Consider the following 27,619-nt stretch of genomic DNA (forward strand, 5'->3'; position numbering starts at 1 on the left):
CTGCACATAAGCAATCACAGAAATTATTACTGAGTAGTTTCTAGCATGGAGAAGATAAATCAAAGGCAACACAATAATATAGTACTGATTAAAGACTCCCCCCCCCAAGATTTAAATAACCAGCCAGGGTGACAGAAAAGGAAGCACCAAAAGGGACAGAAAAATTCTGAAAGGAGCACTTTTTGAGTGAGCTTAGAAATACACTAGGTCAGTTATCTTTTCCAGCAGAAGCACTCAGTTAAGTTCATACTCTCTGCTATCACATGTAGAGTTTATCATATTGACGTACAATTAGATACATGGTGTGCCAGCCTTTGAAGTGTGGCTGAGGCTTTAAGATCCTTTTTGGTCATGCTCTCACATCCATATTTCAGGGAGAGGTTATGCTGTGTTGAATACTGGTGCTAGGATCAAAGCCCAAGCTACAGAATAAAGCATACTAACAAGACAAGTACCAGGATGGTTAGTTTCAGCATAGTGACATGGGAATGGCAGCAGACATCTCTTTTCTGTTGCTATGGGGTGCCATAGAAACAAAGATGCCTACTGTATTAGAAGGTACCAACCAGGAACATGCTTCAGGACAGTGGCTGAGCCCACATCCACTGCCACCACCTCCACCTCCTAAACTTTGCTCCCCCCACCATGCAATACAGTGACCCTTCCCCACCTCTCCCAGGTTCTTCTCAACATCATTCCCCTGCTTCCCTCATCCACAACCCTTTCTCCCCTTTTAAAGTACATTGTCCAATCTCCTCTCATGATCATCAACATCTGAACCAGCCCATCTGCACTGCGCTGCAAATACTCTTTATTCCAGTTGGCCCCTGCTCAGTATACACAATATAATCGGTCTGGCAGCCACTGCCTTTCACTGGTGAGAGGACATCTGTTGTTTAGGCCCGGCATGGAGGAAGTCTAGTGGAACACTGTGTGATCCAGCTGCTTGAAAATGCAACATGTCCCAGTTTAATGCTAGTTAATGTTAGCCTCAAGCAGAGGAGAGGCTCTGGCATTAACTGGGTACAACAGAGAAGACTGGGGAAGCACAGGAATGAGTTAGCTTGGTATTTTATTTTGTCTGTGATACTTTCAATGCCTGAAGTGTAACCTGCCCACCATCATTCACAAGCCTTCTGTAGGACATATAACTGTACAGAACAGAGCAAACTATTTTAACACTTGGAGATGCCGCTCCAAGAAATGACCTTAGCTCCATCTTCTATGTAACAGGTATCTTAAGAAACATACAACAAGGGCCAAAGGAATTAAGATGAAAACTGATGTCACCCTTTCATGCAGCAGTTGAATAAAACAATACAAATCTAATATTATTGCTCGTGTGATGCTGGAAGAATGATTTTTAAAGTTCATGACTGAAAACAATAATTAAAAAAAAAAAAGCAGTCATTTACCTTGGTCACAGTTCAGAAGAGATGCAACAGTCATGTTCCAACTAAACCCAAAGCAGCAAGGCAGTTAAAGCAATATGGACAACACTTTCAATCATGTTTGCAAACATGATTGAAAGTGTGTCCTCCTTGAAACAAAAGCTGAAACGCTACTGCAAAAACTAGGAATCAACATAGTCCTACAGGAAGGTAATTCAGAAGAATTATTTACAGCAGTAGTTTTGCAGGAAGGTGATTTGGGACCTATGGATTGAGAATGCTGTCACCAACAGAGGAAAATCCTGCGCAGGCTATTCTTCTTACATTGCCAGTGCTGCTCGATGTCAGGAGCACCATCACTGCAGACATGGCTGGCACAGCAATAAATCACAAGCCTACAGCTGCTGCCTCACAAAAATTCACACCTATAACTTGAAAGCATTAAGAAAAAGGGAGAATGTAACTTGAAAGAGATGGTAGCCTGAAGAAACGTTCCCAGATCTTGCCTCCAGATTTCAAAGGACAAGGTATAAGGAGGAAACATGTAACACATGATACTGTAACACTGACCAGTTTTTATATACACGAATAGCAAAAGGAATAGTGATCACCTACACCATGCCTGTCTAAAAGTAGAAATACAGTCCCGGTGGCCCGGGCAAAGAGGAAGCTCACTGCATATTATCCAATTACTGTTTTTCCATTATTGGTAGGTCTTGGGGCAGAAACACTGTGACACAGCGGGGACTGCTCTCCAGTGCCCTTCTGCCAGGACATGCCCTTGCACTCACCCAGCCCTTTGGGTTTATTTTATGGACCCATCCCCTACTAGGGAATTACTGGGATGAAGCTGTGCCAGAGTTGAGCACTGGAGAACAGATTAGGCTATCATGCACATGGAACAGGGAGATGATAAAGTGAAACGACAGTGAAATAACGGGTAGAGCAGGAGGGATGGTACCTGCCTCTCTATCTTTCCAGGCACCGATGTGGGGCATCTGAAGCTTCAAACCAGTGCTCATCCCATTCCTGGCTGCTTTAACATGCCCCAGGATCAACAGCCACACCTATACTGAGGCAAGACAGACAGAAAGTCTACAGCAATGGAAAGAGCACAGACAGGGGCTCTTCCCTTGAAGCAGGCTGCTGAGAATGATCTTCAGGCTTTGCAAAGGCAGCCAGGGATGCTTAGACCTAAATGGAGAGATAGAGCAGTATAGGTCAAAGATCTTTCAGAAGAGCATCTGGAACAGATGCATGCTTCCATCCTTCAGAGAGCTCAAGGTCGGGCTTTTAAATCAATTCTAAATGTTCTTTTCTATTTGAAAATAATAGTTTTTTACAGCATGAGGAATCAGGCTGTGCTGCACAATAGTTTCACATACAAACGTGACATGGGAGCACGACTACAGGACAATATAGGGCAGGAAACAAAAGAATGACATTGCATCCCATTGAAGCAGCAGGGCACATCTCAGGCACGCTGAAAGCAATTACTGAAATGGGAAACTGGCCAGCCTATCCCAGCCAACAGCTATCCTTACAAAAGGGCTATAGGGCATCTGGAACTGCAGCTTTATATTGTTTCAAAGATGGGACACCTCCAAACACACAATGTCATGTAATATTTTCGGATACTAAATCAGAGAACAAAAATAACACCTACCAAATTACCAGCAGCTTTCCAAAGCAGTCAATTCTGTACCTTGGCTACAAATGGATCAGAAGCTTAACTTCTCCTGAAGTCACAGTTCAGTAAGAAGTTAAGAAGATTCTAAGCCTATACTTAAAAATAAGCATGAATGCTTATTTTTCATGAACATCAGTGATTTTTCTGAGCAAGAACCTAGATAACAAAAAAAGACAAATTGATCATTTTCTTGCTAATCCATAAGAGGATATTGCACACCATTATGAAAGCTGTCCGTGACTAGAAGATGCTCAGATACCATGGTTACAGTCATGGTATGAGATTTTAAATAGAATACTGTTAACAAATTTGCTAAGTTCTTTTATGTTTTAATTAGCATTACATTGGAAGACCAGACAAATTTTTATTATGTTATGTCTGTGTTCCACTGATCTTTAGCATTTGGATCAAAAGCGATCTTGACTAAAGTTCTGTAGCTGTGCACATAACTCTGTCTGAAGTATCTGCCCTTAAAATCACAGTCCTATTTACATTTTTACTGAACAAAAATCAACAGTAAATGGTGTGTCACTTCCAAGGTACTTAAGAATTAGCAGGCGGTCGGGTCCAAACCACACATCTGGCATGATCTGCAGTGTCTAAGAAGAGTTTAAGTAACAGACTATTTCAACAGAGCATATGAAAGTTCCAAGTAGTCATTAGAAAGAAAAATTGGTAAGGGGATAAAAATCTTTACTTCGTGCAGTTATAACAATACTAAGGCATTAACATGACCTTTCTTTTGGCTGCCAATAATTGTACATAGCTATTAAGTACAGGGTAAGTCTATTGTACATAAACATTACGGAAACTTGATTAAAAAGCAGCTGTATAACAAAAATTGATTTGAAAAGTACATAATATTTTGTAACTTTTCATAATTTTCTAATTTTTGCAAATCTGGGTGTTTCATTAACTTTTTTTAGAAAACTTATTTATTTGTTCCTTGGTTGATAAGCAAAGCTGCAACAAACACAAAAAATGCACAAAAGCCCAGGAGGGAAAAAAAAAACTGTTCGAAAGAGCATTTAAACATTCTTAATTTTCCTTTATTACCAAATAAAACACCTTAAGTTGCTATTAAACAAACATTAATGTTGATTGAATATGGAAAATTGGCTTTTCAACTAATTCTAAGCTTCCCATAAGAATGCTGGAAGTTCATTTTTCTCAATTTCAAAACAGTTTCCATTTCTTCTGAGAAGTTTTACTCTATATTCTTAAAAATTAGAACAAGTTGAATACATGTTTTATTCAGAGACCATGCAGAAGCATTACTCCAATGTCACACTTGAGAAACAGGTAATTTAACATTCACTGTAACAAAACGAGCACGTGTGCATACACAGTATCAGACTCCTAATTGCTCCTGATCTTGTTTTCACTATTTTTTTCCTTCAAGATGAGCAATTCACTCACTTTGGCTCCCAAGCAGGTAATAGGCTTGAAATTTTAGAAAAGTTTCTTCTTCTGTTGGCAACCACTGCAGTATAAATTATTTTAAGAATTCAGAAACAAGTGTCCCAAACAAACACCTTCTCAACTGCACACCGTGAGGAAATTAGAACTCACTTATGATGTGCATCGCCAATTCACAATGAAGGCCTTCTCTAACATTGTGCATAATAAAAGGACTAAACCACACTTTTTTGTTGTGCATTACAAGCACACAAGTGTAAGCAAGTAGACCACAAAGAAAATATGCATCTTCTTACTATGACCGTTACTGTATTGAAATACACTGAGTTGTACTAATATGAAGCCTCTGATAACAAACCACCTTTTAGTAAGGCTGAGTCAGACTTATCCTTCTTCTGTACGCTAACCTGTAACAGACTTAATTTCTCACTGACTTAAGTCAAAGTAGACTGAGAGGACACAAGGCCAAGAGAAAGAACATTTTAGCTACCTCTTAATAATACTTAATATACAATGACTTAATTAAACTCCTCAACAAAAATCAGAAAATTAAAAAAAAGTTAATTGCTTTATCAGTCGTAAATTCAGGTGATGAGATTCAATGGGGAAAGTACGTCTTACAATCCGCTTTCAGGTCTTAGTACAGATATAATATGTAGCATAACAAGCACTGCCATGTGAGATATATTTACTTGAGCTGGTACCATCTGTATTACTCATGAGCAATGGAGTGAAATGGAATGAGATTGATTTACAGTCATTTGGGGTCATGTGTTCTATCAGCTTTTCAGGAAGGCCTCACTAAGCTCATTTTTATGCCCAAGTAGGAGACAAAAACAAAGATATCAGACTACGTATTTTGGCGGATGCATTTTGGTCCTATATAACACAACTTTTTCTTGAGGAAAGTTTGCTTGCCACAGCCTCAGAGGCGGGTTTTTCACTGATTCTTCCACTAGGGAGTGGAAGAGAATCTAATTCTTTTCACAGATGTTCCCTGATACGTGGGTGCAGCTTTCCTTGCACTTGCAGAGTTAGCAACATAGCCCAAACCCTGCTGGGGACTGTTGATCAAATATCTACCTTTAGCCACCCTTCTGGAGCCTGAAGGATTCCCTCCAAGACAGCGAGTCCTGTCAGCTGGTTGAACTGAAAGCCCCATAGCTCGAGGCCTCCTGCCAGAGGACAGTGCCATTTGGAGTGATAAGAATTTTATCACTCAGTGTGTTAATTCCAGGCTACATTTTGCAGAAGGGGCAACAGAAGGAATCATTACATCTATCACAGCCTCAGAAAGTGTACCTATCTGCCACTTGCAGCTAAATAATGCCTTGCAAATATGTAATACCTTGTCAGCTACTTCCCCTTACATATCTTTTTAGGGGGGAAAGAATGCTGCCTCCCTAATGAGCACCACTCATACTGAAGGCATAAAGTTGCTTCAGCTGTATGCAATGAACCACTTACCTGAGATACATACAGCAACTCCTGAACAACTCTCAGCAACCCCCAGAATTCAGCCCCATGATTTTCAGAATGTTTTCTAAGAAGGTACAAAGCAAAAGAAGCAAAAACACTGTCAAGGACAGGTCAGTCACCTTCCTTTCTAAAATTCACCTGCTGGAGCTGGACTGCAGATCTGTGTCTCCCAAATTAACACTGTTCTGCCCAGGGTCTTTCAAAGTTCCTGCAGATCACACACTGCAAATTTTATTAAAGATCAAGCATACATAAGCAGTAACAACAGGTGATGAAGGGAGAGACAGACACTTCAGATCACAGCGGGTCATAAGTATCTTAATTAATGTTAATTACAGAAATTGCTTGAAGCATGACAGACTTCCAGTGCAGATTTTGTCATGAAGAACACACATTGCCTGTCCAAAAGACACTGAAAGTCATGTCCCAAACTTGCAGGCAGCATTGCCATTTTTGTGTCTTTCAGGTTCTCTTTTGTTTTTACCTCAGGTTGAAGAGACTTTTATTGCCTTTTTTTTTTTCTTAGGAGAGTTTTCTAGCAGCAAATAGGTTCAATTGTGTGAGTACACCCTGCTTGGTCTATCTTTAAACAGGACTTAAGTTATTTGAACAAACAGTTCTAAACCAAGACAGGCTAGGCATGACATCCAGTGGCGAAACAGCCTGTATTACCCCACATTTCTTTGGCCCATGTAACTTCCTGTTACCTCAGCGTCCTAACGGGGAAACCCATCTGAACAGTCCATTAGGATTTGCTTCACTCGGAGTCAAAGCCATCAAACAGAATAAACATTACATTCATCATCATTAACCGAAAAACATTCCCAGTAACAGTCTGTAGCCTCTTGAAAGGATTTTCAAAACTAAGGGAACGAACATCTGAAATTCTCCCAGTGTGACTTTTAAAAGAAATAAACAGTCAGTGCTCCTTGAAATGAAAAACCTGAGTGGAAGTATAGTCTGGGGTATGGAAAATAAGGCAAGAAAACTGCCAGAGAGAGAAGAGAGAAAGAACGAACTTCAAAAGCAAGACAGTAAAAAAGGAACCCACATGGTCTTGAAAACATGTTCCCTGATTTAAAATTTAGAGAAGCATACTAGCATGTTTATCTTCATTCTGTTTGCCAGAGATTTTGTTTGGAGGTCTTTTCCTTCCAGATATTCTTACAGAAGGTCACTGCTGTTTCTCAAGTGATTCAGGCCCTGCCTCCCCTGTCCCATCTGCTCCAAACCGTCCTGTAGGAACACATTCCTAAGTAGAATATATCCATTGAACTTACATTTTCTGTCTCCTCGTCACTTACGCTGCAGAAACAAACTTTTCGTTTGCATGAAAACCGCATCACTTTTTTTCCACAGTATTTTATGAAAAGCGTAAGCTGGCAGATTTTCCTTATGAACATATGGATCTTGTTGATAAAGCTATCTCCAGCACTTTGTGCTATGGTACGTAGTCTGTGTCACCCCAGGTACGTCCCACCCATGTTTAGGAGGCTGTGAGAACCCTTCCACTAAAACAAAACAGCAACTTTGAGATGTGCTATATTTAAAAACCCTTGGTGCAATTCTACAATTTCTTAATTATCATATCCAACAAACTGTCTGCCCTCTGAAGTGCATTAAAAACAGATATTTAAGAATAATCTTGCAGCCCCTATACTGCAGATCAAGGTGAAGGTGTAGTTTTTGAACTAGAATTTCTCATGTACTAAGTGCAGTGACTTACTACACCAGGTTAAGCTGAACAGCTGGAGGTGTCGTTCCTGAAAGACACTAAATGCTTTTCAGCACTATTTTTTTTTTGGAAAAAAAAAACAACAACAACAAAAAAAAGCTTTTCAATTACTTTTCAGCACCTTGTCATAGGTTTTGATAGAAAAAAATTTCCATAATCTTAACGGGTTCTAGATGACTCACAGAATAACGATAAATTACTACTGCAACACCCTGCCCTTCAATGCTTGTGACTTGTAAAGAAGGTCTCACTTACCAGCCAAAGAGAAAAAGCAAAGATTAAGAGAGTATTCTAGCTGACAGCACTTTCCTAAGAGGGCTCCAGACTGAAATGAGGCTACCATGGCAGCGGCTGTTAATTGAGGCTCTCAGATCACTTTAACATTAACAGTTTCTCTCAAGAATCAGCAAGCATGAAGGAAAGCAAACTCTTTCCTCTCCCTATCATTCCCTCTTTTGCTAAAGGGCAAAGACAAACCCTCTCAGCAACCAAGTTCGGCTGTTAAAAAGAACAGGGTGTAGCGTGGCACTTTGGCCCCAAGTCCCTGCTCTGCCACAAAAACAGAAGGATCATTAGGACTCAGTAAGCCCTTCAGTCATTATCTAGTAGGCACTTAGATTCCCACCCTCCACCTGGAGCTGGTGGAGCTGGCAAAAAGCACCTATTCTCTCTGTATATTTATTATCTGAAGAAAGTTCAGCATTCCCAGCAGCAGTGCAATGAACATGGAATTACCCCAGAAAGACACAAGAAGGGGTCGAGGAAAAAAAGCATATCTGAAACCTAACTCTTCGTTAGGCTCCCTTTCTTCAATGCTGTACTGGACTGTGGGAAAGCGTCTACCTCTGTTTGGAGGCAGCCCTGAACCGTTCCCTAAAATCAGGCACCAACCTCCTGTGCGGAACGTCAAGTCTTCCATTCAACGCAGCTGCAAGGGGTGCTGCTGCTTCTATATTGCATACAGGACTTGGAGGTTGCTCAGATCAAAAAAAGTGAGCATTGTTCTCTACCCTAGTGATCAGGGCTCTCAGCTGTGAAAAGGCAAGAGGTTTGCTAGCCACAAGCCCCACAAAACAATTTACATCTTTTAGCTTAAAATGCATTGAAAGCACATACCATTGCAGTCTAAATGGCCTCAGCTTTCAAAGCAAAAGAAGGTTACATCAATTGATTCCGGGCATTGCGACACAGGAAACCAGGTCTGCAATGTAGGTATTAACTAACTAGGAAGAGAGACTACAGGAAGGAAACAAGCAGCTACTGCTCCAGAGAGCAAAAGCTGAAGGATGGATCTGGTTCAACCTCACTGCATGCAACTATGAGATACCTCTGCACGCAGAAAACCCTCCTTTAAGCTGCATTACACAGGTTCCTCTGACTGTGGTCTGAAAAAAGCTGTATTTATCAACTATGGCAAAAGCCAAGGTACTTGTAGCTAAATGTGCATGGCTATTCTTATCTCTCCGTAAATGATACCAGGACACACTGGACAAGAAAATCATAAATTGCCTTACATGCTCTAGAAAGCCCAAATCTAAAGACCTAAATCATTTTATACAGCTTGCCCTGCTAATTAATCAATCATTTTATTTACTATGGTCCCATTTACAATATAATTATAGTGATTTTGCATTAATAACATCAGAAAATCATATGTTCTCCTGTATAATACCTCTCTTCCAACATCGCGCATGTCGAATGGAATAGCTCTATGAATTCAGTCTTTAAGATAAAAAATTAATCATAAATAAAGTTAGGCCAGTATTTGCGTAACAGCACATCCCTGGGCCCCAGTCACAAGTTTGTGAAGTAGCAGCGTCTACTTCTGGACCCTGGCATGACAGGCCACCGCTGGTAAGTGATCTGCCCCCAGTAAGTGGCTTTGGACCTGCTTCAATTACACATCTGCCAGCTTTATATCTTTCCAGATGTTCTACAGATTCCTGTAGCATTTCTTCCCAGCAGAATAACCAAACACCAAGAAAGGACCTGGAATCTCTAATTCATTAATTTGCATTATAACAGTATAAATACAGGCATACTACATATTTAAATACTGAATTCTACCACCACTAGCTTACAGAGTGCTCCCGCACCAGACTGAGAAAAGCCTTTCTTCTTGCTTTGATTCAGGTGCAGATGTAGGGAAATGGAGTACTCTAGATGACCAAGTAACATTACATATTCCAAATTTTTCATGATCAAGGGCTTTGAGCCATTCACATTTCAAAAATCAGACTTTGCTTGTTGCAGACTTTGTGTGCTGCAGCTTTTAAAGGCCCAGCAGGAGCAGAGACAAGACTAAGGCTCAGCACTGAGACCAAAACTAGGACTAAACTTAATTTAGCATTTCGTGTCCTCTGTCAACTGAATGAGAAGCTTTAAGCTAAACATTAGAAAAAATTTTGTTTCAAAGCAATAAATGTAATGAAATTTAAATTTCATACCAGTACATTACAACATATTTTAGGTAGATAGAGTAAGAAGATTTTAAAAAGCAGCCGAGTTACTTCAAAGCACCTTTTTCTCAAATAATTGTTGTATTAAGACAATTTACACACTACTACAGGATGCCGCAAACAATTTTTAACACGGCATCATACGTAGCTTATCAGGCTCATCCTCGGAAAAAAAAAAGTATTTTAGGACACTACTTTTCCTACCTGATTTTGTTGAGCAGATATCTCCCATCCTAAAAATGCCTGTAACTGAGCACAGTTCCAAGTAGGATAGGAAATTGCTACACCTCAGAGTCACACATTGTAGGAAAGCGCTATAAAAAGCTAACGCTCAGCAACATGCTCTTCACCTAACCCCTCAAAAATAACAGCAAACTACATCAGCAATGACACTGCGAGGAAAAACCTGAGAAGTTAAGTCTCTGGTGTGCAGCATAGAGCAGCACGTAGAGCTGAAGGCCCATGCTATTAGACCTCTGAATAACTTAATAGCCTCATGTTTCTGACATGGGGTATGCTGCGCACAGGGCACAGCCACAGGCTTGCTGTACAATACCACGCTCAGACCCACAACCAGGTCAGCCATTCCTTCCCATCTTGTCACACAGCCAAAGCCCATTCTCCAGCCCATGAGGGCTCCCCAAGGCTTTTCCTCAAACCATCCCTCCCTCAGCAAAGTCACTCACTCTGATGAGGGCTTCTCCACCATCCGGAAACCTCCACATTCTCAGCTCATCACAAGCTCTGCCCCTGAGCCTCAGCAACACAACTAGTCACCCCAGCTGAGGCACAGCTCTGGCCACTCCCCACAAGCACTCCAGTTCTCCCTGCCCCAGCTGGATGAGGCCTGCTGTGATAGCACTTCATCAGGCTCTTTATCATCTCCAGGTGATGGTTCTCTGCCATCCCTGCCCAACAGTAAGGTGTGTCTGACCCACTGCTGCTTTTAATTCCTGTCACTGAAACATGCGTGCTGAAAATAACGTACTACCTACCGCTCCAGCACTAAAGCTGATAAAGTTTGAGGTTTATGTGAAAACAGATTAGACATCTAAGAGGAAAATATGGAGAATATCAGCCAATTCACAGAGTGACCATATATAGAGAGATAAATGCCTCTGAGTCCTCTTCAATTCTCAACTCCTGAATAGTTAAATATATACCACTTTTTTTCCCTGACACATACAGCTTCCCTGATCTACATTCAAATGTGGCTACAACAATACCTCTTATTAAAAGAAAAAAGTCACCAGGTGCACAATAAACGGAGTCAGACAGCGTAGACCTGAGGTAACACCTGAAATAGTGCCCAGAAGGAGCCAAGCTCACCTCACTCCCAGAGGCTGTGGGGCACTGGGGCATGGTGTGGAGATCCCGATCCTGAAGAACCACAGTCCACCATGGCCCAGCAAGCCTTCGCTCTTGCTTCAGCACGTGGCTAACAGCAAACCAACTAGCCTTCTCCAGCTAAAAAGCTAGTTAGTGCTAAGATGACAGCTCCTTCACAGTCCCACGCAGAGCCACAGCAGTCCTCCCGAGGCAGCCATGTTGATCTGCTCTCCCCGGGAGCCCACCTTTACCCCTAACCTCGGCTGCCCGCGGGGCCTCACCTCAGGTGAGGGGAATGGCGGTAACGGCCGCCCGCCCCCGCTCCCTCCCCCCTCCCTCTGGCAGCTCTGACTACAGCCGTCACGTGCCCAGCACGAGGGCAGCCCCTCACAGCGGCTCGTCCATTTTGTCCTCAAGGAGGGAAACCCGCCGCTGCGGCTCCAAGCCCCCTCCCGAACCCCGGGCTGGGCTCCAAGCTCCACTCACCGACCCCCGAGCTGCGGCCCCTCACGGCTCCCTCCTCAGCCACCCACCCCCGGCGGGGCCGACCCGCCTACCGGCTTCCCTGGGGCAGCTCCCGCCTCCGCGCCGGGCCGCACAGCCGCGAAGGGAAGGCCGGAAGCCCGGGCCCACCCCTCGGCGAGGGTCTTCACTTCTGCTCCTCTCAGGTGCGTTCCTCGAGGGCTGCACAAACACAGCAATTTCCACGTCACCGAGGTTTTGGGTTTCACAGTGATGACAGAAGGACTGACCTTTCCAGAGAGACAAACCAGCTCGACCCCACTTGCCTTCTTCAGACCAGCGTGCCAGCTCGTGTGGAAAGAAAGACAAGACACTGCATCCTGCTTTGCAAAGTTTTATTAGCAAATCAGAATAACAAATATATTTGCTACTTTTGACACTCTGTACTGTTTCCAAGTACATAAAAAAATCAGTATTTCTCTTAATAAAAATAGAGGCACACAGATTTAAAAATGTCACCACTAAAATAACAATAAAAATAGCCTTATTTTAATAAAAATACTTGCTTTTTTTCAGACTATGACTCCGCTTATCTCCCAGTTCCTTACTGCTTAATACACAGAAAATAGATATTTTTTTCTCCCCCACAATTTACAGTAAATTCTGTAACACAAATTGTTCTATTGAAGTGTACTACATCTCCCCTCCCACCACCCCCCTCCCTTCTGTGCTTTTTTTTTTTTTTTTTTGTCCTCAATAAAAGGAACCTTTGGGTTGTTCCTTAAAACCCACCCATGGTAAAGAATGAAGCTAAGCCCTGCACTGAGAAGGTGTCCTCCAGTGCTGTAAACAGAGTTTAATTAGACTATATCTTCCTGAAGCAGGGATGAATTTCCACCTCATTGGAATAGAAGGGAGATAAATACAGAGGACAGTACATTTGGAAAAAAACCCACCACAGTAAAACTTCCTAATAAATCACATACATTAGTCCTGAGAAGAAGAGATGATACACCCGCGGTGTGCTCCTATCTGGGGCAGTCAGGGGCAGTTTGGCCTGACAGGAGCACTGGTCGTTGTGGCTTCTGGCCAGTGAACGCCTCATCACTCGGGAGCCACCTGAAGCTACGGACCCACTGAGTGCCCTAGAGAAAGGCCAACCCTGCTGCTCTCCCGTGGCTACGGCAGAGTACTGTCCTCAGCTGACCCAGGCAAAAAGATGACCGAAGACCAGACGCCATGAGCTGTCTGTAATGTCTTTGTTAAAACACCACCTTACATCTTTTATTAATGTAGAATTAATAAGCTGGAGCTTACGGCTTCACATTGCCTTACTGCTCTGTCTGCCTTTCTGCTGCATTCCGTCTTGCTCAATAGTTACTAGGATTTTACCTACGAATGACCTCATCTCCAGGAGAGCACAAAATAATGATGGAACAACCTAACAGCTCTTTTAACCAAGGCTTAATTTTCAGAAGTGCAATTTATGCACACATCCTGAAGTCTCTAATTTGGAAACTGAAGGTGTTTTGAAACTCGAGGAATTCAGAAAAATACCACTGGCTCCGAGTTTATTTGGTTTTCCATAGCCCAGGGAATGAACTAAATGATAACACATGGAACAGGGAAAGCAGGAAGCAAGATTTGGTAGGTAATACATATTTTTTTCCAAATATATATTTTTAGTGTTCTATTTATAAAAGATTCCTTTCAGACAGTGAAACAATAGCTTTTCCCATTACTGCTCCCTGTTAATATATATATTACTACAGGATACTACACATTTTGAGGATTCTGTCTCAAAAATTACACAGAAAACTCAGAAACACACCCTTCAACTGAATGTGAAGAGAAGCCCGTGCCCTGCTCCCTATCCCTTGACCAAGCACATGTCACAGGCTATGGCAGCACAAGACATGAAATAGAAGAAAATTAAATAAATAATATCAAACTGCAGTGCCATATTTGCCAAAACATTCATTCTCCTGCTTCCACAATTCCTACACCTACATTCTCTTTCCCTTCTTTCAACCTTCCCAGTCCAGGTTCACGTCCGCTCCCTACACGTCCCTCTCATTCCTCTCCACTGGTTTCCCCCCCACACACCATCTCCTTCATTTTGTGTTTCTTCCCTCAAATCCCACTTTCTGCCTCTCTCCTCTGATGCTGCTCCTTGTACATTTCCTTTCTCCACTGTTTCTCCCCCCCGCCCATCTCCTTCATTTTATGTTTCTTCCCTCAAATCCCACTTTCTGACTCTCTCCTCTGATGCTGCTCATACATTTCCTTCCTTTCATAGAAATATTTTCTCATTAACTGCATTTTAGTCTCTGCCTAAGCAAAGATAACAAAGCTACAAATAAAAGTATCATATTTTTATTTCTTTCTTAGAAACTGGAAGCCAGGCAAAATAAACCTGACACTGGTTTTCAACACCAGTTCACACCTTCAGGTCTAAAAACTCAGCCTAGAAGTGACAACCATAAAGCCAAACAAAACCAGTTTCCTTGTCGATCTATAGTTGTTTCTAGTAGGCTTGCTTTCTGATTTTTAATAAATATGAACATCTAACAACAAATATACTCAGTGAAAAAATAACCTAGTTTATGCACATTTTTTGGTACCAATTGAACAATACTGGCTTAGAAACTAATATAGTTAAAATGATGCAACTTCTAGCACAAAGAAGTTACATCAACATCAAAGTGCTCACTTCCTCAATTTTGGATACAACCCCCGGAATAAAAACACAGACGTTTGAAGTTCGGGTTACATGTAAACAGCACCTATGTAAGTAGGTGTTAATGAATTTCCAATTGTTGACAATAAATTAAAACAGTAACAAAGTCTAATAAAGATCATCTCTTCATATACCTTGTGTTTTTAAGTGCCCTGTTTTGGTGAAGCATCCTGCCATCATTCTGCAAAAACACTGCATTTGGGTGCATGTCAGTCACTACAGAATTTTTTTTTCTTTTTCATCCAAAAATTGCCCTGGCCCATCTCGTCCTCTCAGTGGCCAGAATCAGTTGTACTCAAATTGACAATGGCAGCTGTGTTAGTCTTCATCCGAAGACGATAGCTAGAGCACAATTCTTATTACAGTACAGAACTGTTTACTGCTAGATTCGTGAAATCAAGCTTATGATAAGTAATGGCACTATGATTTTCTCGTCAATGACAGCAATAACAGAGTCCTGCGCACAGCTAACAAAACCTGTCAGATATCTGCCATCAAACATTTATGCTATTAATAAATATAAAAATTGTATTATAAAAATTCCTTAAGACTCAATAACAATTTCCCTGACAAATAACAATGCACACAGTCTAAATCATTGTGCGGAATGTGAATTATTCTGCCATAAAAGAATATCAGTAGAAACCCTACATCCTGAGTGCAGTTGATATCACAAATAGATTAAAGTATCACTGAAACGCTCAACATGTAAGAGCACTCCAATCGGTGCCTGTGCTGTGGCATTTCCCCGGGAATCTGGATCCCCAAGTTTCTAAAATGCTCAGTAGGCATTTAATAACACCATCCAGCTGTTGGCATAGTTTGAGAAGTGAGAAGCACCATACCAAGGATTCAGACAAGGCGTCAAGGTCTGCTCCCAGGGCTGCTTTTTTCAGCAAGGATGAACGTTTCCTCTGCCTCCTGCCCGTGGAATGCTCATTACATTATGATATGCTGCTTCTCCTCTGATGAGTGGCTTTTCTTTGTGAAAGATCCTCGCTGTCACTTTCACAGTTTCTCTGAAATAGAAAGCCCACAAAGTTTTAGTCACATAAATGAGATGCCATGCTCCAAAATATGATGTTCTAATATTATTGTGTGTGTCATCCATTGAGAAAAGTGTAGCTAACAGAAATCTCACAGAGTTTCACTCCAGAAGGTCCCAGGCCCGGCAGGGTCCCCCACCTTCCATCACAGAGCTGGGCACAAGAGCAGCAGCGCAGAGTCCCTCTACAGCTGCTCATTTCTGGGTCAGACAGCACGGTCACTGCTACGGTGTCCAAACATCATCGGCAGCCTCCATGCTGCTCCTTTGCAGAACAAATGGGGCTACCACCTAAAGGTTTATACAGTCACTGCCTCTCTTGCCCAACATTTCTGTCACAGTGACACAACTTATAGCAGCATTAAAGGCACACAAGAGGTGCCACAGTCGCATCTGGTCTCCCACTCAAAACCATTGCCATGCTGTTGGGATGCGCATCCATGTAAGGACAGCAAAAAATCACTGCACAGTAAAATCAGTCCTTCTCTTCTTCCCCTTTGAGAAATGTACCTACCAAACTTTCATCTTGTATTAGGACCTTTTTCACCAGCGAACGAGATAAGTGGTTGCACAATGAGACAATACGGTAAGAAAGCTATGGAGAGAGGGAAGAATGAGAATTTGACCACACATATGTAGCACAGACATAACCAAACACATTTCATTTATCTACTGCGTATTACAATTTTACATTCAAGCTCTATCTTGCCCTCCATCCCATCAGGCTTGGAAAGCCTCACGTGAGAAGAATTAAATGCTCACTGTCATACCTTCCATCGCCTTCTAGCATACTGCCTTTTGAAGTTTTCCATGTTAACAACAGATGCTTTCCGAACCAAAGCCTGTCGCTTGTCCACTGGCTGGAAGATAAGAGAGCAATTTTATTGCTTGGCTCCCTTTGGTGCATAAAATACATAAGATTCTTCATGTGCTCTGGAGCTGGCTGAAAAGAACGCTGTCTGGGGGAGCTGTGGATTCATACAGGTAAAAGAAGAATAACAATAATTAAATCTAGTCCACCCTGTGCCTGGACAGGATCCCTTTGATCTCAAACAAAATCCTAAAACTAGCGTACAGTCAGTGGTCACGCTTGGCCCTGTGCACAACATTGTTCAGAGAAGTTCCCCTGCTGTCCCTTTCTAGCCACTCGACCTGGCACAAAAGGTGTATCACGTGGCACAGACTTTGCTCCAGCCTCCACTTCTGCCTTCTGCTTCATAATGAGCCACACAAAAAACAAACAAAAAGTCTGGGAACAGCTTTGCTAGCCAAAGGACAGGATGAAGGACAGTTCAACAGCAGGGAGAGATAGCTAAGGGGATGCTAGAGGGTGCTAGGGCAATGCTTTCACTTTGTAAAGTCGCTAAGGTGCTTCTCAGTACACACCTGCACCATCTCCATTTTCTCTGGATCGAGCTCCTATCAGCTAGCCTTTATTCTTGTCCCTCTTTCTCAAAGGTGTTGGGAGAGCAATGAAAAGGTTCCACAGAGGCCTGACAGGAAGGAGATGGAGCTGTTGTCAGCACATCAACAGCAGCACACTGCTGCTCAGGGGGTTGCACGCACTTGCTAGATATCATGACAGAATAGAACTAAACCCAGCATCATCACACTGTTAGCTCCCGTGCTACCTTCTAAATTTTCAGATAGAAGTTTGAACATTTTGCCCTTTACAAGGATATTTTAAACCCAAAGATACATTATGGCCCTTTCCTAACTTCCAGCATGTGGCTTTTCATTGTATTCTAACGTGTCTTTTCTGAATTGGCCTTTTACAGGGTTTTTTTTCACCAAGATGATTTAAACGTCATAGAAGGAAAAGAAAAAAAAGTTGTGCTGGGCTACAGAGATTTCAAAGGTACGTAGGTAAGTTTGAGGCAGTCATTTCAGATCTGAAGATGGAGAACATGTGAATTGCATGTGAATGTGAAATACGGAATAACTTCGGAGAGTAGTAGCTGTACTCTACAACCCAAATATTAAACTGGTACCAGAGAATAGCCCTTTTCCTGCGTCTCACGATGCTTTTGATAAAACCCTGTCTGCTTATCAAAATCTCAGGAAGGCTCAGCTAACCTGCCACTGTGAGTAATCTTCTGCAATTAGTCTGAGATTGGCAGATCCCAAGCAAAATTAGAAGGTGCCCAAGAAAAGTAAATCCATGACCAGCTTTGGTCAACACTGGACTCGCCAGGAATCACAGAATAGTTGAGTTTGGAAGGGGCCTCTGGAGATCGTCTAGTCCAACCCCCTGCTCAGGGCAGAGTCAGCTACTGCAGCTTGCCAGGACCATGTCCTGCTTGGGTTTCAAAGGATGGAGACTCCACAACCCCTCTCAGCAACGTGCTCTGGTGTTTGACTGCTCCTTTAGAAAACAAGTTTGTTTGCTGTTTTTAGTGTTTAAATGGAATTTCTTTACTTCAGTTTGTGCACACTGCTTCTTGTCCTGTCACTAGATACCATTGAAAGAGCCAGGCTCTGTCTTCTTTACTCTATTCCACCACATATTTATACAGATTGAGAAGATCTTCCCCAAGCCTTCTCTTTTTGATACTAAACAATCCCAGCTCTCTCGGTCTCCCCCCTTTTGACAGACACTCCACTCCAATAAAATGAGAAAAAGTTAGCTGTCATTTTGTATTAGTGATGAGGATACATGATACAGCATATCAGAAAAAAATTAAGGCTTTGTCCTTTAACCATATCCAGATTATAAGAGCACAAGACATTGACACCATGGCAATAAATATATGAGGAATGAATTGCTATACCTGAGTATGGAAAAATAGGAAGAAAAAAATATATGTCAGAATTCAGACATGTGCCTAAAATTTGTGGATACCAATCTGGTGTTAAGGAACAGATGTTCGGCAAACCCTGACACAGTCCTGAAACGAAGCACCTTTCAACTCCAAAACCCCATCAAAATTTGCATAGACCAGAAAACTCTATCTGACAGAGTGAGGGGAAAAAAATTCAAAACCAGATCTGGTGAAAGTGAAAAGAGAAAGCCCAGAAATCAACCCTTCAAAGATTATGGAGTTTATGGAGTGACGGCGATTCCAGCAGTTCTGATCTGCATATATGGGAGATGGAAAACCCAGAAATACTTATACTGAACTGGACTGGAATGCAAACAAGCCAGACACCTGAAAAAGCAAGAGTACCAAAGGAGAAGGGAAAACACATCACTGAGGATTTAAGCATTTTTTTCAGCAAAATAATTGATGTTTATGAGACAAACAAATTCACTTTTCTCATCAAATGCTATAGTTATAGCACTTGTGCAGCTATCTCAGCAGTAATTCAAGGAGCCAAGCTATCAGCTGGGCCTCTTTCTCATTTAGATGTATACACCGTTTGCACACAATAGAACTGGGACATTTAAGCATTAAATATCATTTCCTCATGCTGCAAATGGCTAGCACAGTGCAACAAAACACTAAGTAGAAATCAATTTGGAGTGGAAAAAAGGTCACTGGCTAAATGTCAGCTGTACAATCATCATGAAAAATTTCTGAGCACCCTTTCGGCAGTAGAACCATTGCTGAATCAAAATAGCTCACTTTACAGTACTCCAGCCTGTTAATAACTGCCTCTCAATTTCTAAGTAGCCTGCAAACCAGTGACCTTGTCATTTTTTCAATCAGAGTATCTTCTCAAAAGCAGTATGTCAGTGACCTCCTTCAGCTCAGAAAGCACTAGCCTCAAAGACTGAGTCACAACAATATTAACCTCACCCAAACACGCTCAGGAACAGAGTGGCCTCACTTAATGTTCCTTCTCATCGTGCCAGTGCATTTGTTCACACAGAAAATCTACGTGAACAGAGAATATGAGATCGTGGCTGAGGGAAGGCAGACTTTCTGTCTTGAGAGTCTTTTCTGCAGATATTAACTCTCACTAAGCTTTCAGTTACTTTTTAAGGATTAAAACTCTCTCCCTCATAAAAAATCCTGTGTTCTGGTTCCCCTGGACAGTATCTTGTGGGTCTTCCAGCTCAAAGGAACCTGCAGAAGTGATGACTGAAGTGTTCTGAGAGAATAAAAAATGGATATAAGTCAAATTCTCAATACCATTTATCACAGCAGAGCCCAGTTCTCCCCACCAGCTGGCTAGGGACATCTCCTGGCTACTTTAAAGCTTTTGAAAATTTTACAAAATCTTGTGCAAAGAAAGGTGCCACAGAAAGCACATCCAGTTTCCATCCTCACCAAGTACAACCACAGAAGTAACAATATCCCTACTGAATAACTGTTTTCAGAACTCTGAATTTTCATCAGCCTCTGCATGTCCTTATGAAGACGTGGCAATGATGGGTCCTGTACTTTACACAAATTGGATGACAGTATGCTTTTATCTTTCTATCTTAAAGTAGGAAACATAATTCTTAATAATGTTATGAACAACAACAATTCAATTTAGTTAGGTCATTAACTTCTCTGGAAAAGGAGGAGGGAGGCTGGGCAGTGAGAGACATATTGTAATATATATATGCATGTGTGTATATATATACAAAAAGATCTAGATGGACTTGAGCAGTGATGCAGGGATGCCTGGCTACTGTCTCACTGATTCTTGTAGCTGCATAACCGTCACCTTGCAGCAAATGCATACAGCTAAGCAAAAGGGCTGTAAATTAGCTGCAGAACACAGGCTGGCAACGCTTTTCAGTACACAGAAGCTTGACATCTCTTTTTCAGTCACCAACTATACCATTAGGCTCAATTGCATCCTGCATAAATAACTATTTATTGTGTTCAAAAATGAGATGGGTACATCTGTGCATATTAATACAGTATAATCAAATGACTTATTTGAAATACAAGACAGCAGGGCATGATTCAAATTTGGGCCAACTTTTCTTTTACTTTTTAAAACTTAAGGAAAAAAAATCTCTACAACAAGCACACTAGTGTCAAATCCCACACCATAGATTAAATTAGTTGTAGCTTTGTCATCTTCTTTATGTAGAAAGCAAACCAGAGGTCTATGTTATCACTTAAAACTCACAAATTAATATTTGCACTGTAAAATTACATACATAGTTATTTGATCAGTTCAGTACAAATTCCCAATTGTGTCTTTTGAATAGGATTTCTTTGGTATAGGATAGGAAACTTAGCTGAATTTTAGACTAAAGGATCAATCAACAGCTAACGCCTTTGATTGTAAAAGACTTCACCCTGCGTAGCTGGCATAAAAAATAATCTTAACTTTTCTTCATCAGCAGCCATTTCACAGAGAATTTCCACAGTACTAGCTAAATGTTAAACTACTACACCATTTACTCTGTTTTACAGGACAGACGTAACCTTTGCAAATACTTCTCTCACATGGTCTATAGAAATGCCTGCATGCAGCAGCTCTACACAACTGTTTTCTTCATCCAACCAAAGATGCTTTCCACGAGATTTTTTTTTAGTTTCCAGGCACCCAGCTTCTAGTACGTACAGAGTGACCTACTCTTTATTCCAAATTAATTACTTAATAACCTTCAGGAACTGTAGTACACGACGAAGTATGATACAGGCAATGCAAAAGGCTGTAGGGTTAGATGTGTCCATACCACTGTGATAATCTAGTTCCTGTAAGTTCAGATACTGAAGGTGGGAAAAAAACTTCAACACTACAAACCACTGGGAGGTTTTGGTCAGCATCTCGTGCAATACATCAGAATTTCTAGTTTATAGTTCTAGGTGATGGGTTTTTTCGTAGAATCTATGCACTGAAAACTTCTTAAACTGCTGTACATTGAAACAGGCAGCAAGGCCTGTACCTAACCTGATCTCAACATTCCTGATTTGATTCTGCTACAACAAGATTCAATCCTGCAAGGAATTCTTCACAGCGAGATCTGTTTAACAGCTCCATTAGTGATTCATTAATATCTTTGTTGAAAACAGAGTCAAAGTTTCCATTCACACAGGCTTCATTTTCCAGTTGAAAACTGCTCATTAAATCCTGTATCCACCTGAGTTCCTCAGAAAGTTCTTGACTGAGAGATTCGTACTGACTCTGCAGATCAGCATATTTCCCGCTTATGCCTGTAAGACTAGCGCCTACAGTCTTGATATCGTCTTGTAGATGTCTTTTCAGGGATTCAATTTTACGGTATTCATACTTCAGCTGAGACAGCTTGTGCCTCACACTTTCATTCTCTTCTTTATACCAAGCTTCTTTCTCATTATAAATGGAAACCAGAGCATCAATGTCCTCCTGCAAGGAATCGTGGGATGCAGCCAAAGTGCTGAAACCCCGTTCCATAAGTGAAATGTCCTCAACTACCCGGGCAAAGCGCTCAAAGTTGATGTAGGTATTATTGGGAGGCATACTCGAATGGCACTTTATGGTGTACTCTCTCAGGCGTTTTGTCTTCAGCTGTGTGTTCTCAACCTTCTTGTTTTCTTGGACTTTGGTTTCTTCTTTCAGCTGGTGAGTCGTCAGACAGAGGAACCAGTATTATTGAACGTTTACATGACAGTGCAGTAATTCAAAAACTCTACACAAAGGATGCAGCCTGAGCTTCCACAATGCTGGGAGATTCTTTGCTCCCACAGATTTTCCTTCATGCATTTGATTAAAAGAAAAAAACGACAGACACTCAAACCCAAAAATAAATGTGACAAGAGATGTGCATTCATTCCAATGTGATAAATGTAAATAACAGGGCCGACATTTATTTTCATGTTAATTTTTAGCAGTTAGCAGTCTCAAAGCTATCAATATTTGTAAGAAGAAAAACAACAATCCTGAAAATACTCCAGTTAATGTTTTGTGCAGTGCAGAGCAAAAACTGAATTTCAAACATCCTCATTAGTCATGCTGAGATTAGCTAAATGTATTTTCAATAAGAGACTTATGCACAAAAGCAAGCAATGTTTATGATGAAAAAATATATACAGACACACAAATTAACACGCTTGGTTCAGGAGTTGTATCTTTAGAGAAATTATATTTTCCCCCTTTTCCTGTCAACTCTCAACTCAAGAAAACATGAAACCCAAGATGTGGCATATATGCATGCAAACAGAGAAAAATGCAAAGCACAGTCTAATGTAGGATACTGTAAGTGCACCAAACATCAAAGCTTTGTCCCCCTCTTTTTGAAAGTTAGGATAATAAAAGAAGTCATTTGCAGAAATCTGAGGATTTAGTCAGACCCAACCAATTTCTTTGCAGTGCATCTCTTGGAGACACCAAGGGTTTCTAAGTACTTAGAGGACAGTTTTCTGTTTAACACACCAATAAGAGTGAGAATATTATCTCTGCTTTGCTCATGGTAAAAAGCAAGATCTGTTTCTCTACTCAGTCTTACCGTTATCCACGGATGAGACAAAGCTTCCTGAATTGTAAGCCGTTTCCTAAAAAAACAACACAAAAAACCTCACAGACTTGAATAAGAAATACCTTATACACAAGTCCATTGACCCACGCTTCTGCCAGGCTTTAGGAAGCATTCATAAATTATCTTGATAAAGATAATGTCAGGACTAACTCTCAAATTTCAGGGTTATGTTTCTCCATGAGGCATACTGCTTGCGTGTAGTTTAGTAACTGTTCTAAGTTTCAATAAGGAGCTGCCCTTACTCCACACAATTTTAATTCTTACTTGATCACAATCTACCTGTATTTTTGTGTATCCTTCCACAGAAAGTGATAAAACATTACTTTGTTTTGTTCACCCTGCATGCTTCGAAAATAAATCCCTTCTATGCACCTTTAATATGACTGTCTCTGAATCAAGCTATACAACAATAATTTTATCAAAACTGTCCTTTGGAACACTATATTACAGCACTGCAGGAGCTGCTATTTCCTGAAAGAACAATTCTGAGAGGAATGCTTCAAACCTAATCAAATCTGATCAGTCCTAACTTCCTTCTGTGTTGTGTCAGTTTGGTGAACGGCACTTTAAGAGCTCGGAGAATCAAAGGCAGGAACACAGCATTGCACATGGACTGCCTCTGTGCATGGGACAAATATCAATATCACCGACTTGTCCTTTCTTCAAAGGAGGTTGCTAGACCTGTGCAAACCTCTCATCAAAACCCACCTCCCCTAACCTATTCTGAGGTTTTGAGGTCTGAGGATTTGCAGAAATCCTGACCGAACAGCTTGCCTCTTTCTCTGTAATACCTATTTTCTCCCCCAATGAAGCCATTAGAAAGAACTGCAAGGCCTGACCTTCCTCCAGGATGAATAGGGTTATGGGGAAGAAGATGCTACTTCTGTGTACACTTTATTAAAAGCAAGAAAAACTAAAAAAAGGTCTGTAGTTCCTGTGAACTGGGAATAAAGATCTGGATAGCTGTCACGCAAATTCTAGGCAATTGCAACAGATGCAGAGAGACTAAAGGAACAATTCTACTATGAGCACGTGTGAAGACGTTTCTGCCCTTGCACGACTGGGAGCATATTCTGGGATCATGTCACCACCTTGCAAGTAGTTCATTATAGGCTGAAATAGTGGAGTGGTGATTACCCAGTACTAGAGATTCTGCACACTATTTTCAGCCCTTCACCTACACCCTGTTGTACCAGGCTTGGCTCAGGTGAGAATTCAGTCCCGAAAGAGAAATTTAACTGAGGAGATTTGGGTCCCTTTTGTTAGGGGGCAGCGATTAACCAGGGGCACAGCAGCAGTCTGGCTCTTGAATGGCAATACACACTACAGGCAAAGCTTTGCAGATTAGTCGTCATGCTATTTCACCAGGTTTATCTTAGAGACAAACGGACCTTTCTGAATTTTTACTTACCGTGTATCTTTCACCAGGAGTTTCTGAATAAAATCTTTGGCCAGGTCACTGGTATTGCTGAAAAATTCTTCATCAAATTCATAATTCACAGCTGTGATGTTTGCAAGCGTTTCTTGTTTAGTTTCTCCAAGGAAAGGCGATGCACCACTAAGCCTAAATAAGCCAGAAAGAAGAATCAATTGGAAAAATAAACAGCAGAGGTCCCCTAATGAAATTACAGTGACGGTGTAATATACTTTCAGGGCATTTGTGGAGCTCGCGTTGTAGCAGCCATGCCACGTGGGAAATAAGAGGTCCAGCTTTGGCTTACTACAGCTGTGCTTATGACTCAGACTCATCTTGAAAGTCTCTAGTGCAGCACTAATGTGTGCACACAGATAGAAATGCACAGATTCTCCTAAGTGTCTCACTGAAATCATTGCTAATCAAAGTAGAAAAAGCTTCAGCTGAGGATAGTCTCCATCGCCGTGAATCCATGGCTTTTGCTTTCCTTATTAAACTGTCTTTATCTCAACCCACGAGTTTTCTCACTTTTACTCTTCTGACTCTCCCCACCATCCTACCGTGGGGGAAGTGAGCAAGTGGCTGTGTGGTGCTTAGTTGTAGGTTGGTGTTAAACCACGACACAGTACCAGGCAGAAGCTTCTATCAGCTTCAAGCAGATAAAGTAGTGTTTCTATAGATTTTTGCAGAGCGGACCTCAGGAAAAGCCCTGGCCCTACTGCTTTTCTGTCTGCAAAGCTACTGACGAGTTCCCTGCACAGTGGGTTCAGCCAAGAGACCTTTCTCAGCTGGAACCAAAACACAATGTGTGATCAGAAGTCAGGTGCGTGGCCTTGTCTAGGGGCCAACTCCACCAGAGAGGTAGGGCCACACTGCTTGTTAAAAGGAATCCACAAACAAAAGGACTTTGGCTGCAATAAAATCCAACTGTTTCTGAACAATGCAAAATTTCATTCTGTTGGCACTTTGCTCCAACTGCAAGGATATAATGGAGACATCATCATAATAAAATGCTATTCAGCAATCTGTACTTAGACAGAAAAAGCTTTCGCCCTGCTTTGCCTATCTCTCAACTGTGACTGACGACCTTCATATTTGATGACTATTTACCTCTGCTCCATAAAACTCAAGTGTCACAATGGATTCATTGCAGACTCCTCCTGCCCTGCCTCCCCTCCCTCCCTGCCCCTCCCCTCCCCAATCCACAGGGATGCTGACTTGCAAAAGTCTGATTTACGGGAAATGTTATTTATACCAAGGAACTTGATCTCATTCCTTTTTAAAAATCTGGGCTATTATTATGCTTATCTGTTATGTCTAGCTTTGATAGCATAGTTCCAGGATGCAGCAGGCTCAAAACAGGACTGCAGCAAACTCCTGGAATCTAAAATGAGGTTTTGAATACTGAACTGCTTGCTTTCATGATCTCGCTCAACAGACCTTTTACCTTGTCTGTATTGCCACCACCGTGTTGACCGGGAATTTGGGGGTAAGCAGAAAGTTAGATGGGACCACCTGGGCCATTCAGCCCAGTCCCCAGCTACCACATGTAGTTTTATCCACAGAATAAACATTTGAGTGCATACAGTGTTTCCTCTCCCTCTCTGATCATACAATGACACCAAAGCAACTGACACAGCAAGGCAGCAGGAATAAGGTCCTCCAGTTGTCTTTGATGCAGTAAATTTCACCCCAGTCAATCTCACTTCTTAACAGTTTTTACATACTCCCTCTTAAGCTTTTGTTCCATTTCTGTTAGCCACAAAGAAGGCTACAAGCAGGCACCTCACTACAGACCACGGGCGTTGCTCCAAAACTAAGGCTTGGAAACCTGCCCTAAAGCCTTGGTTTTTTTTCCCTTTCCCAAAACTGTGCCATGAAGCAGCTGTAATTCCACCTTCCCGCCCTTTGCTGGAAGCCAAAGCCAACAGTCCTCTATTCTCCTCTCATTTTTTTTCTCTTTGGGACTCAGTTTTAAGGTCTGTGAAATGGGAGGATTCTCAAATCCTAACATCCAATGCAAATGACTTGTCATATCCTGACTCAGTGCCTGTAAACATCTAACAGCAGACCTCAGTAATAGAGGCTTTGCCTGTACAACCCAGTGAATCACTCCACTGGTTACTGAATTAAGGACTTGTAGGCATTTTGATATCTACACCCGACTATGGCATCCATTTGATTGCTGCCATGTTTGCTAAAGTAGGCAGTATCATTTAACACACCCCATTTTTTCAGAATTCTTCAGAACAAAAGGCTTTAAAATTACCAGGCAATACTAGTTAAAGGCATACAAATTTCTAGTGCATAGCATACCATGCAAGCTGACCCCTCCCATCATAAAAAGCATGCTTTTTTTTTCCCCTGATCATTTGTAGGGAGATGATTTTCAACCTTGATTTCTATGTCAATCACTACTAGCCAACCAGGTAAAACAGATCTCCTACACTGGATACAGTACAGAAACCCACTTCATTATTCTGCCCCCAGGACAGAACTCCCAATGCAACAGAAAAACCTCAAGAGCACCTGGTTGTCTGTGCATCACTGTAATAGCATGGTAAGTATCTCCACCTGCATATCTTCAACTCTTAATTAAGTTTTCCTCTCACCATTTATGAACACACATAAACAGCAATTTACAAAGTTTAATGTCCTGTCAAGTACATGTGTCACTGAAGACCAGAGTGCTGATAAAAAGCAAGGGCCTGGACAATATTTTAAACCCCTGTACCTGAGCTTGGGCTCAATCCATATCCCTATCTTTTTCTGCACCACAGGACACAATGGAATTTGTTGGTCTGAATCTGATTTCTCAGATTCAGACCATAGCTCTTTTACAGCTTTTGGGCTCTAAGCCTTGGGTATAGCCCAAGAGTGAATTTAATTCCACTACATTTATTTTCCACGCTGAAAAGACAATCTCTCCCTTTCAAGCCTCCACGCCTGTACTGAGCCCTGAGCCATGTAGTGCAAATCCCTTTAATACTAAAGGAGTGCACATCCTTTAAATTTGGCACCAAGTTAGTCCTCTGAGTGTCATTAGGAACAACAGAAGCTCAGGGCAGGAATGTCAGGGTGAGGTATTTCCAAGCATGCAGTATCCAC

General features: G+C 41.6%; 1 protein-coding gene across 2 annotated transcripts in view; it reads right to left on the reverse strand.

The window, feature by feature from the left end:
* Positions 1 to 12,314: 12,314 nt before the first annotated feature.
* Positions 12,315 to 27,619, reverse strand: part of DAPK2 (death associated protein kinase 2) — a 56,381-nt gene continuing 41,076 nt past the window's right edge. The window contains exons 8-12 of one of the 2 annotated variants that reach the window (XM_054213411.1): positions 24,509 to 24,661; positions 23,068 to 23,113; positions 16,520 to 16,609; positions 16,264 to 16,344; positions 12,315 to 15,723 (exon numbers count right to left, since the gene is read on the reverse strand). In XM_054213411.1, the coding sequence (XP_054069386.1) occupies positions 15,649 to 15,723; positions 16,264 to 16,344; positions 16,520 to 16,609; positions 23,068 to 23,113; positions 24,509 to 24,661 (445 nt within the window). In that variant the 3' untranslated portion in view covers positions 12,315 to 15,648. The other variant, XM_054213410.1, reaches the window with a different exon arrangement.

This window comes from Rissa tridactyla, chromosome 9 (genome assembly GCF_028500815.1).
Source record: "Rissa tridactyla isolate bRisTri1 chromosome 9, bRisTri1.patW.cur.20221130, whole genome shotgun sequence".
Classification (NCBI taxonomy): Eukaryota; Metazoa; Chordata; class Aves; order Charadriiformes; family Laridae; genus Rissa; species Rissa tridactyla.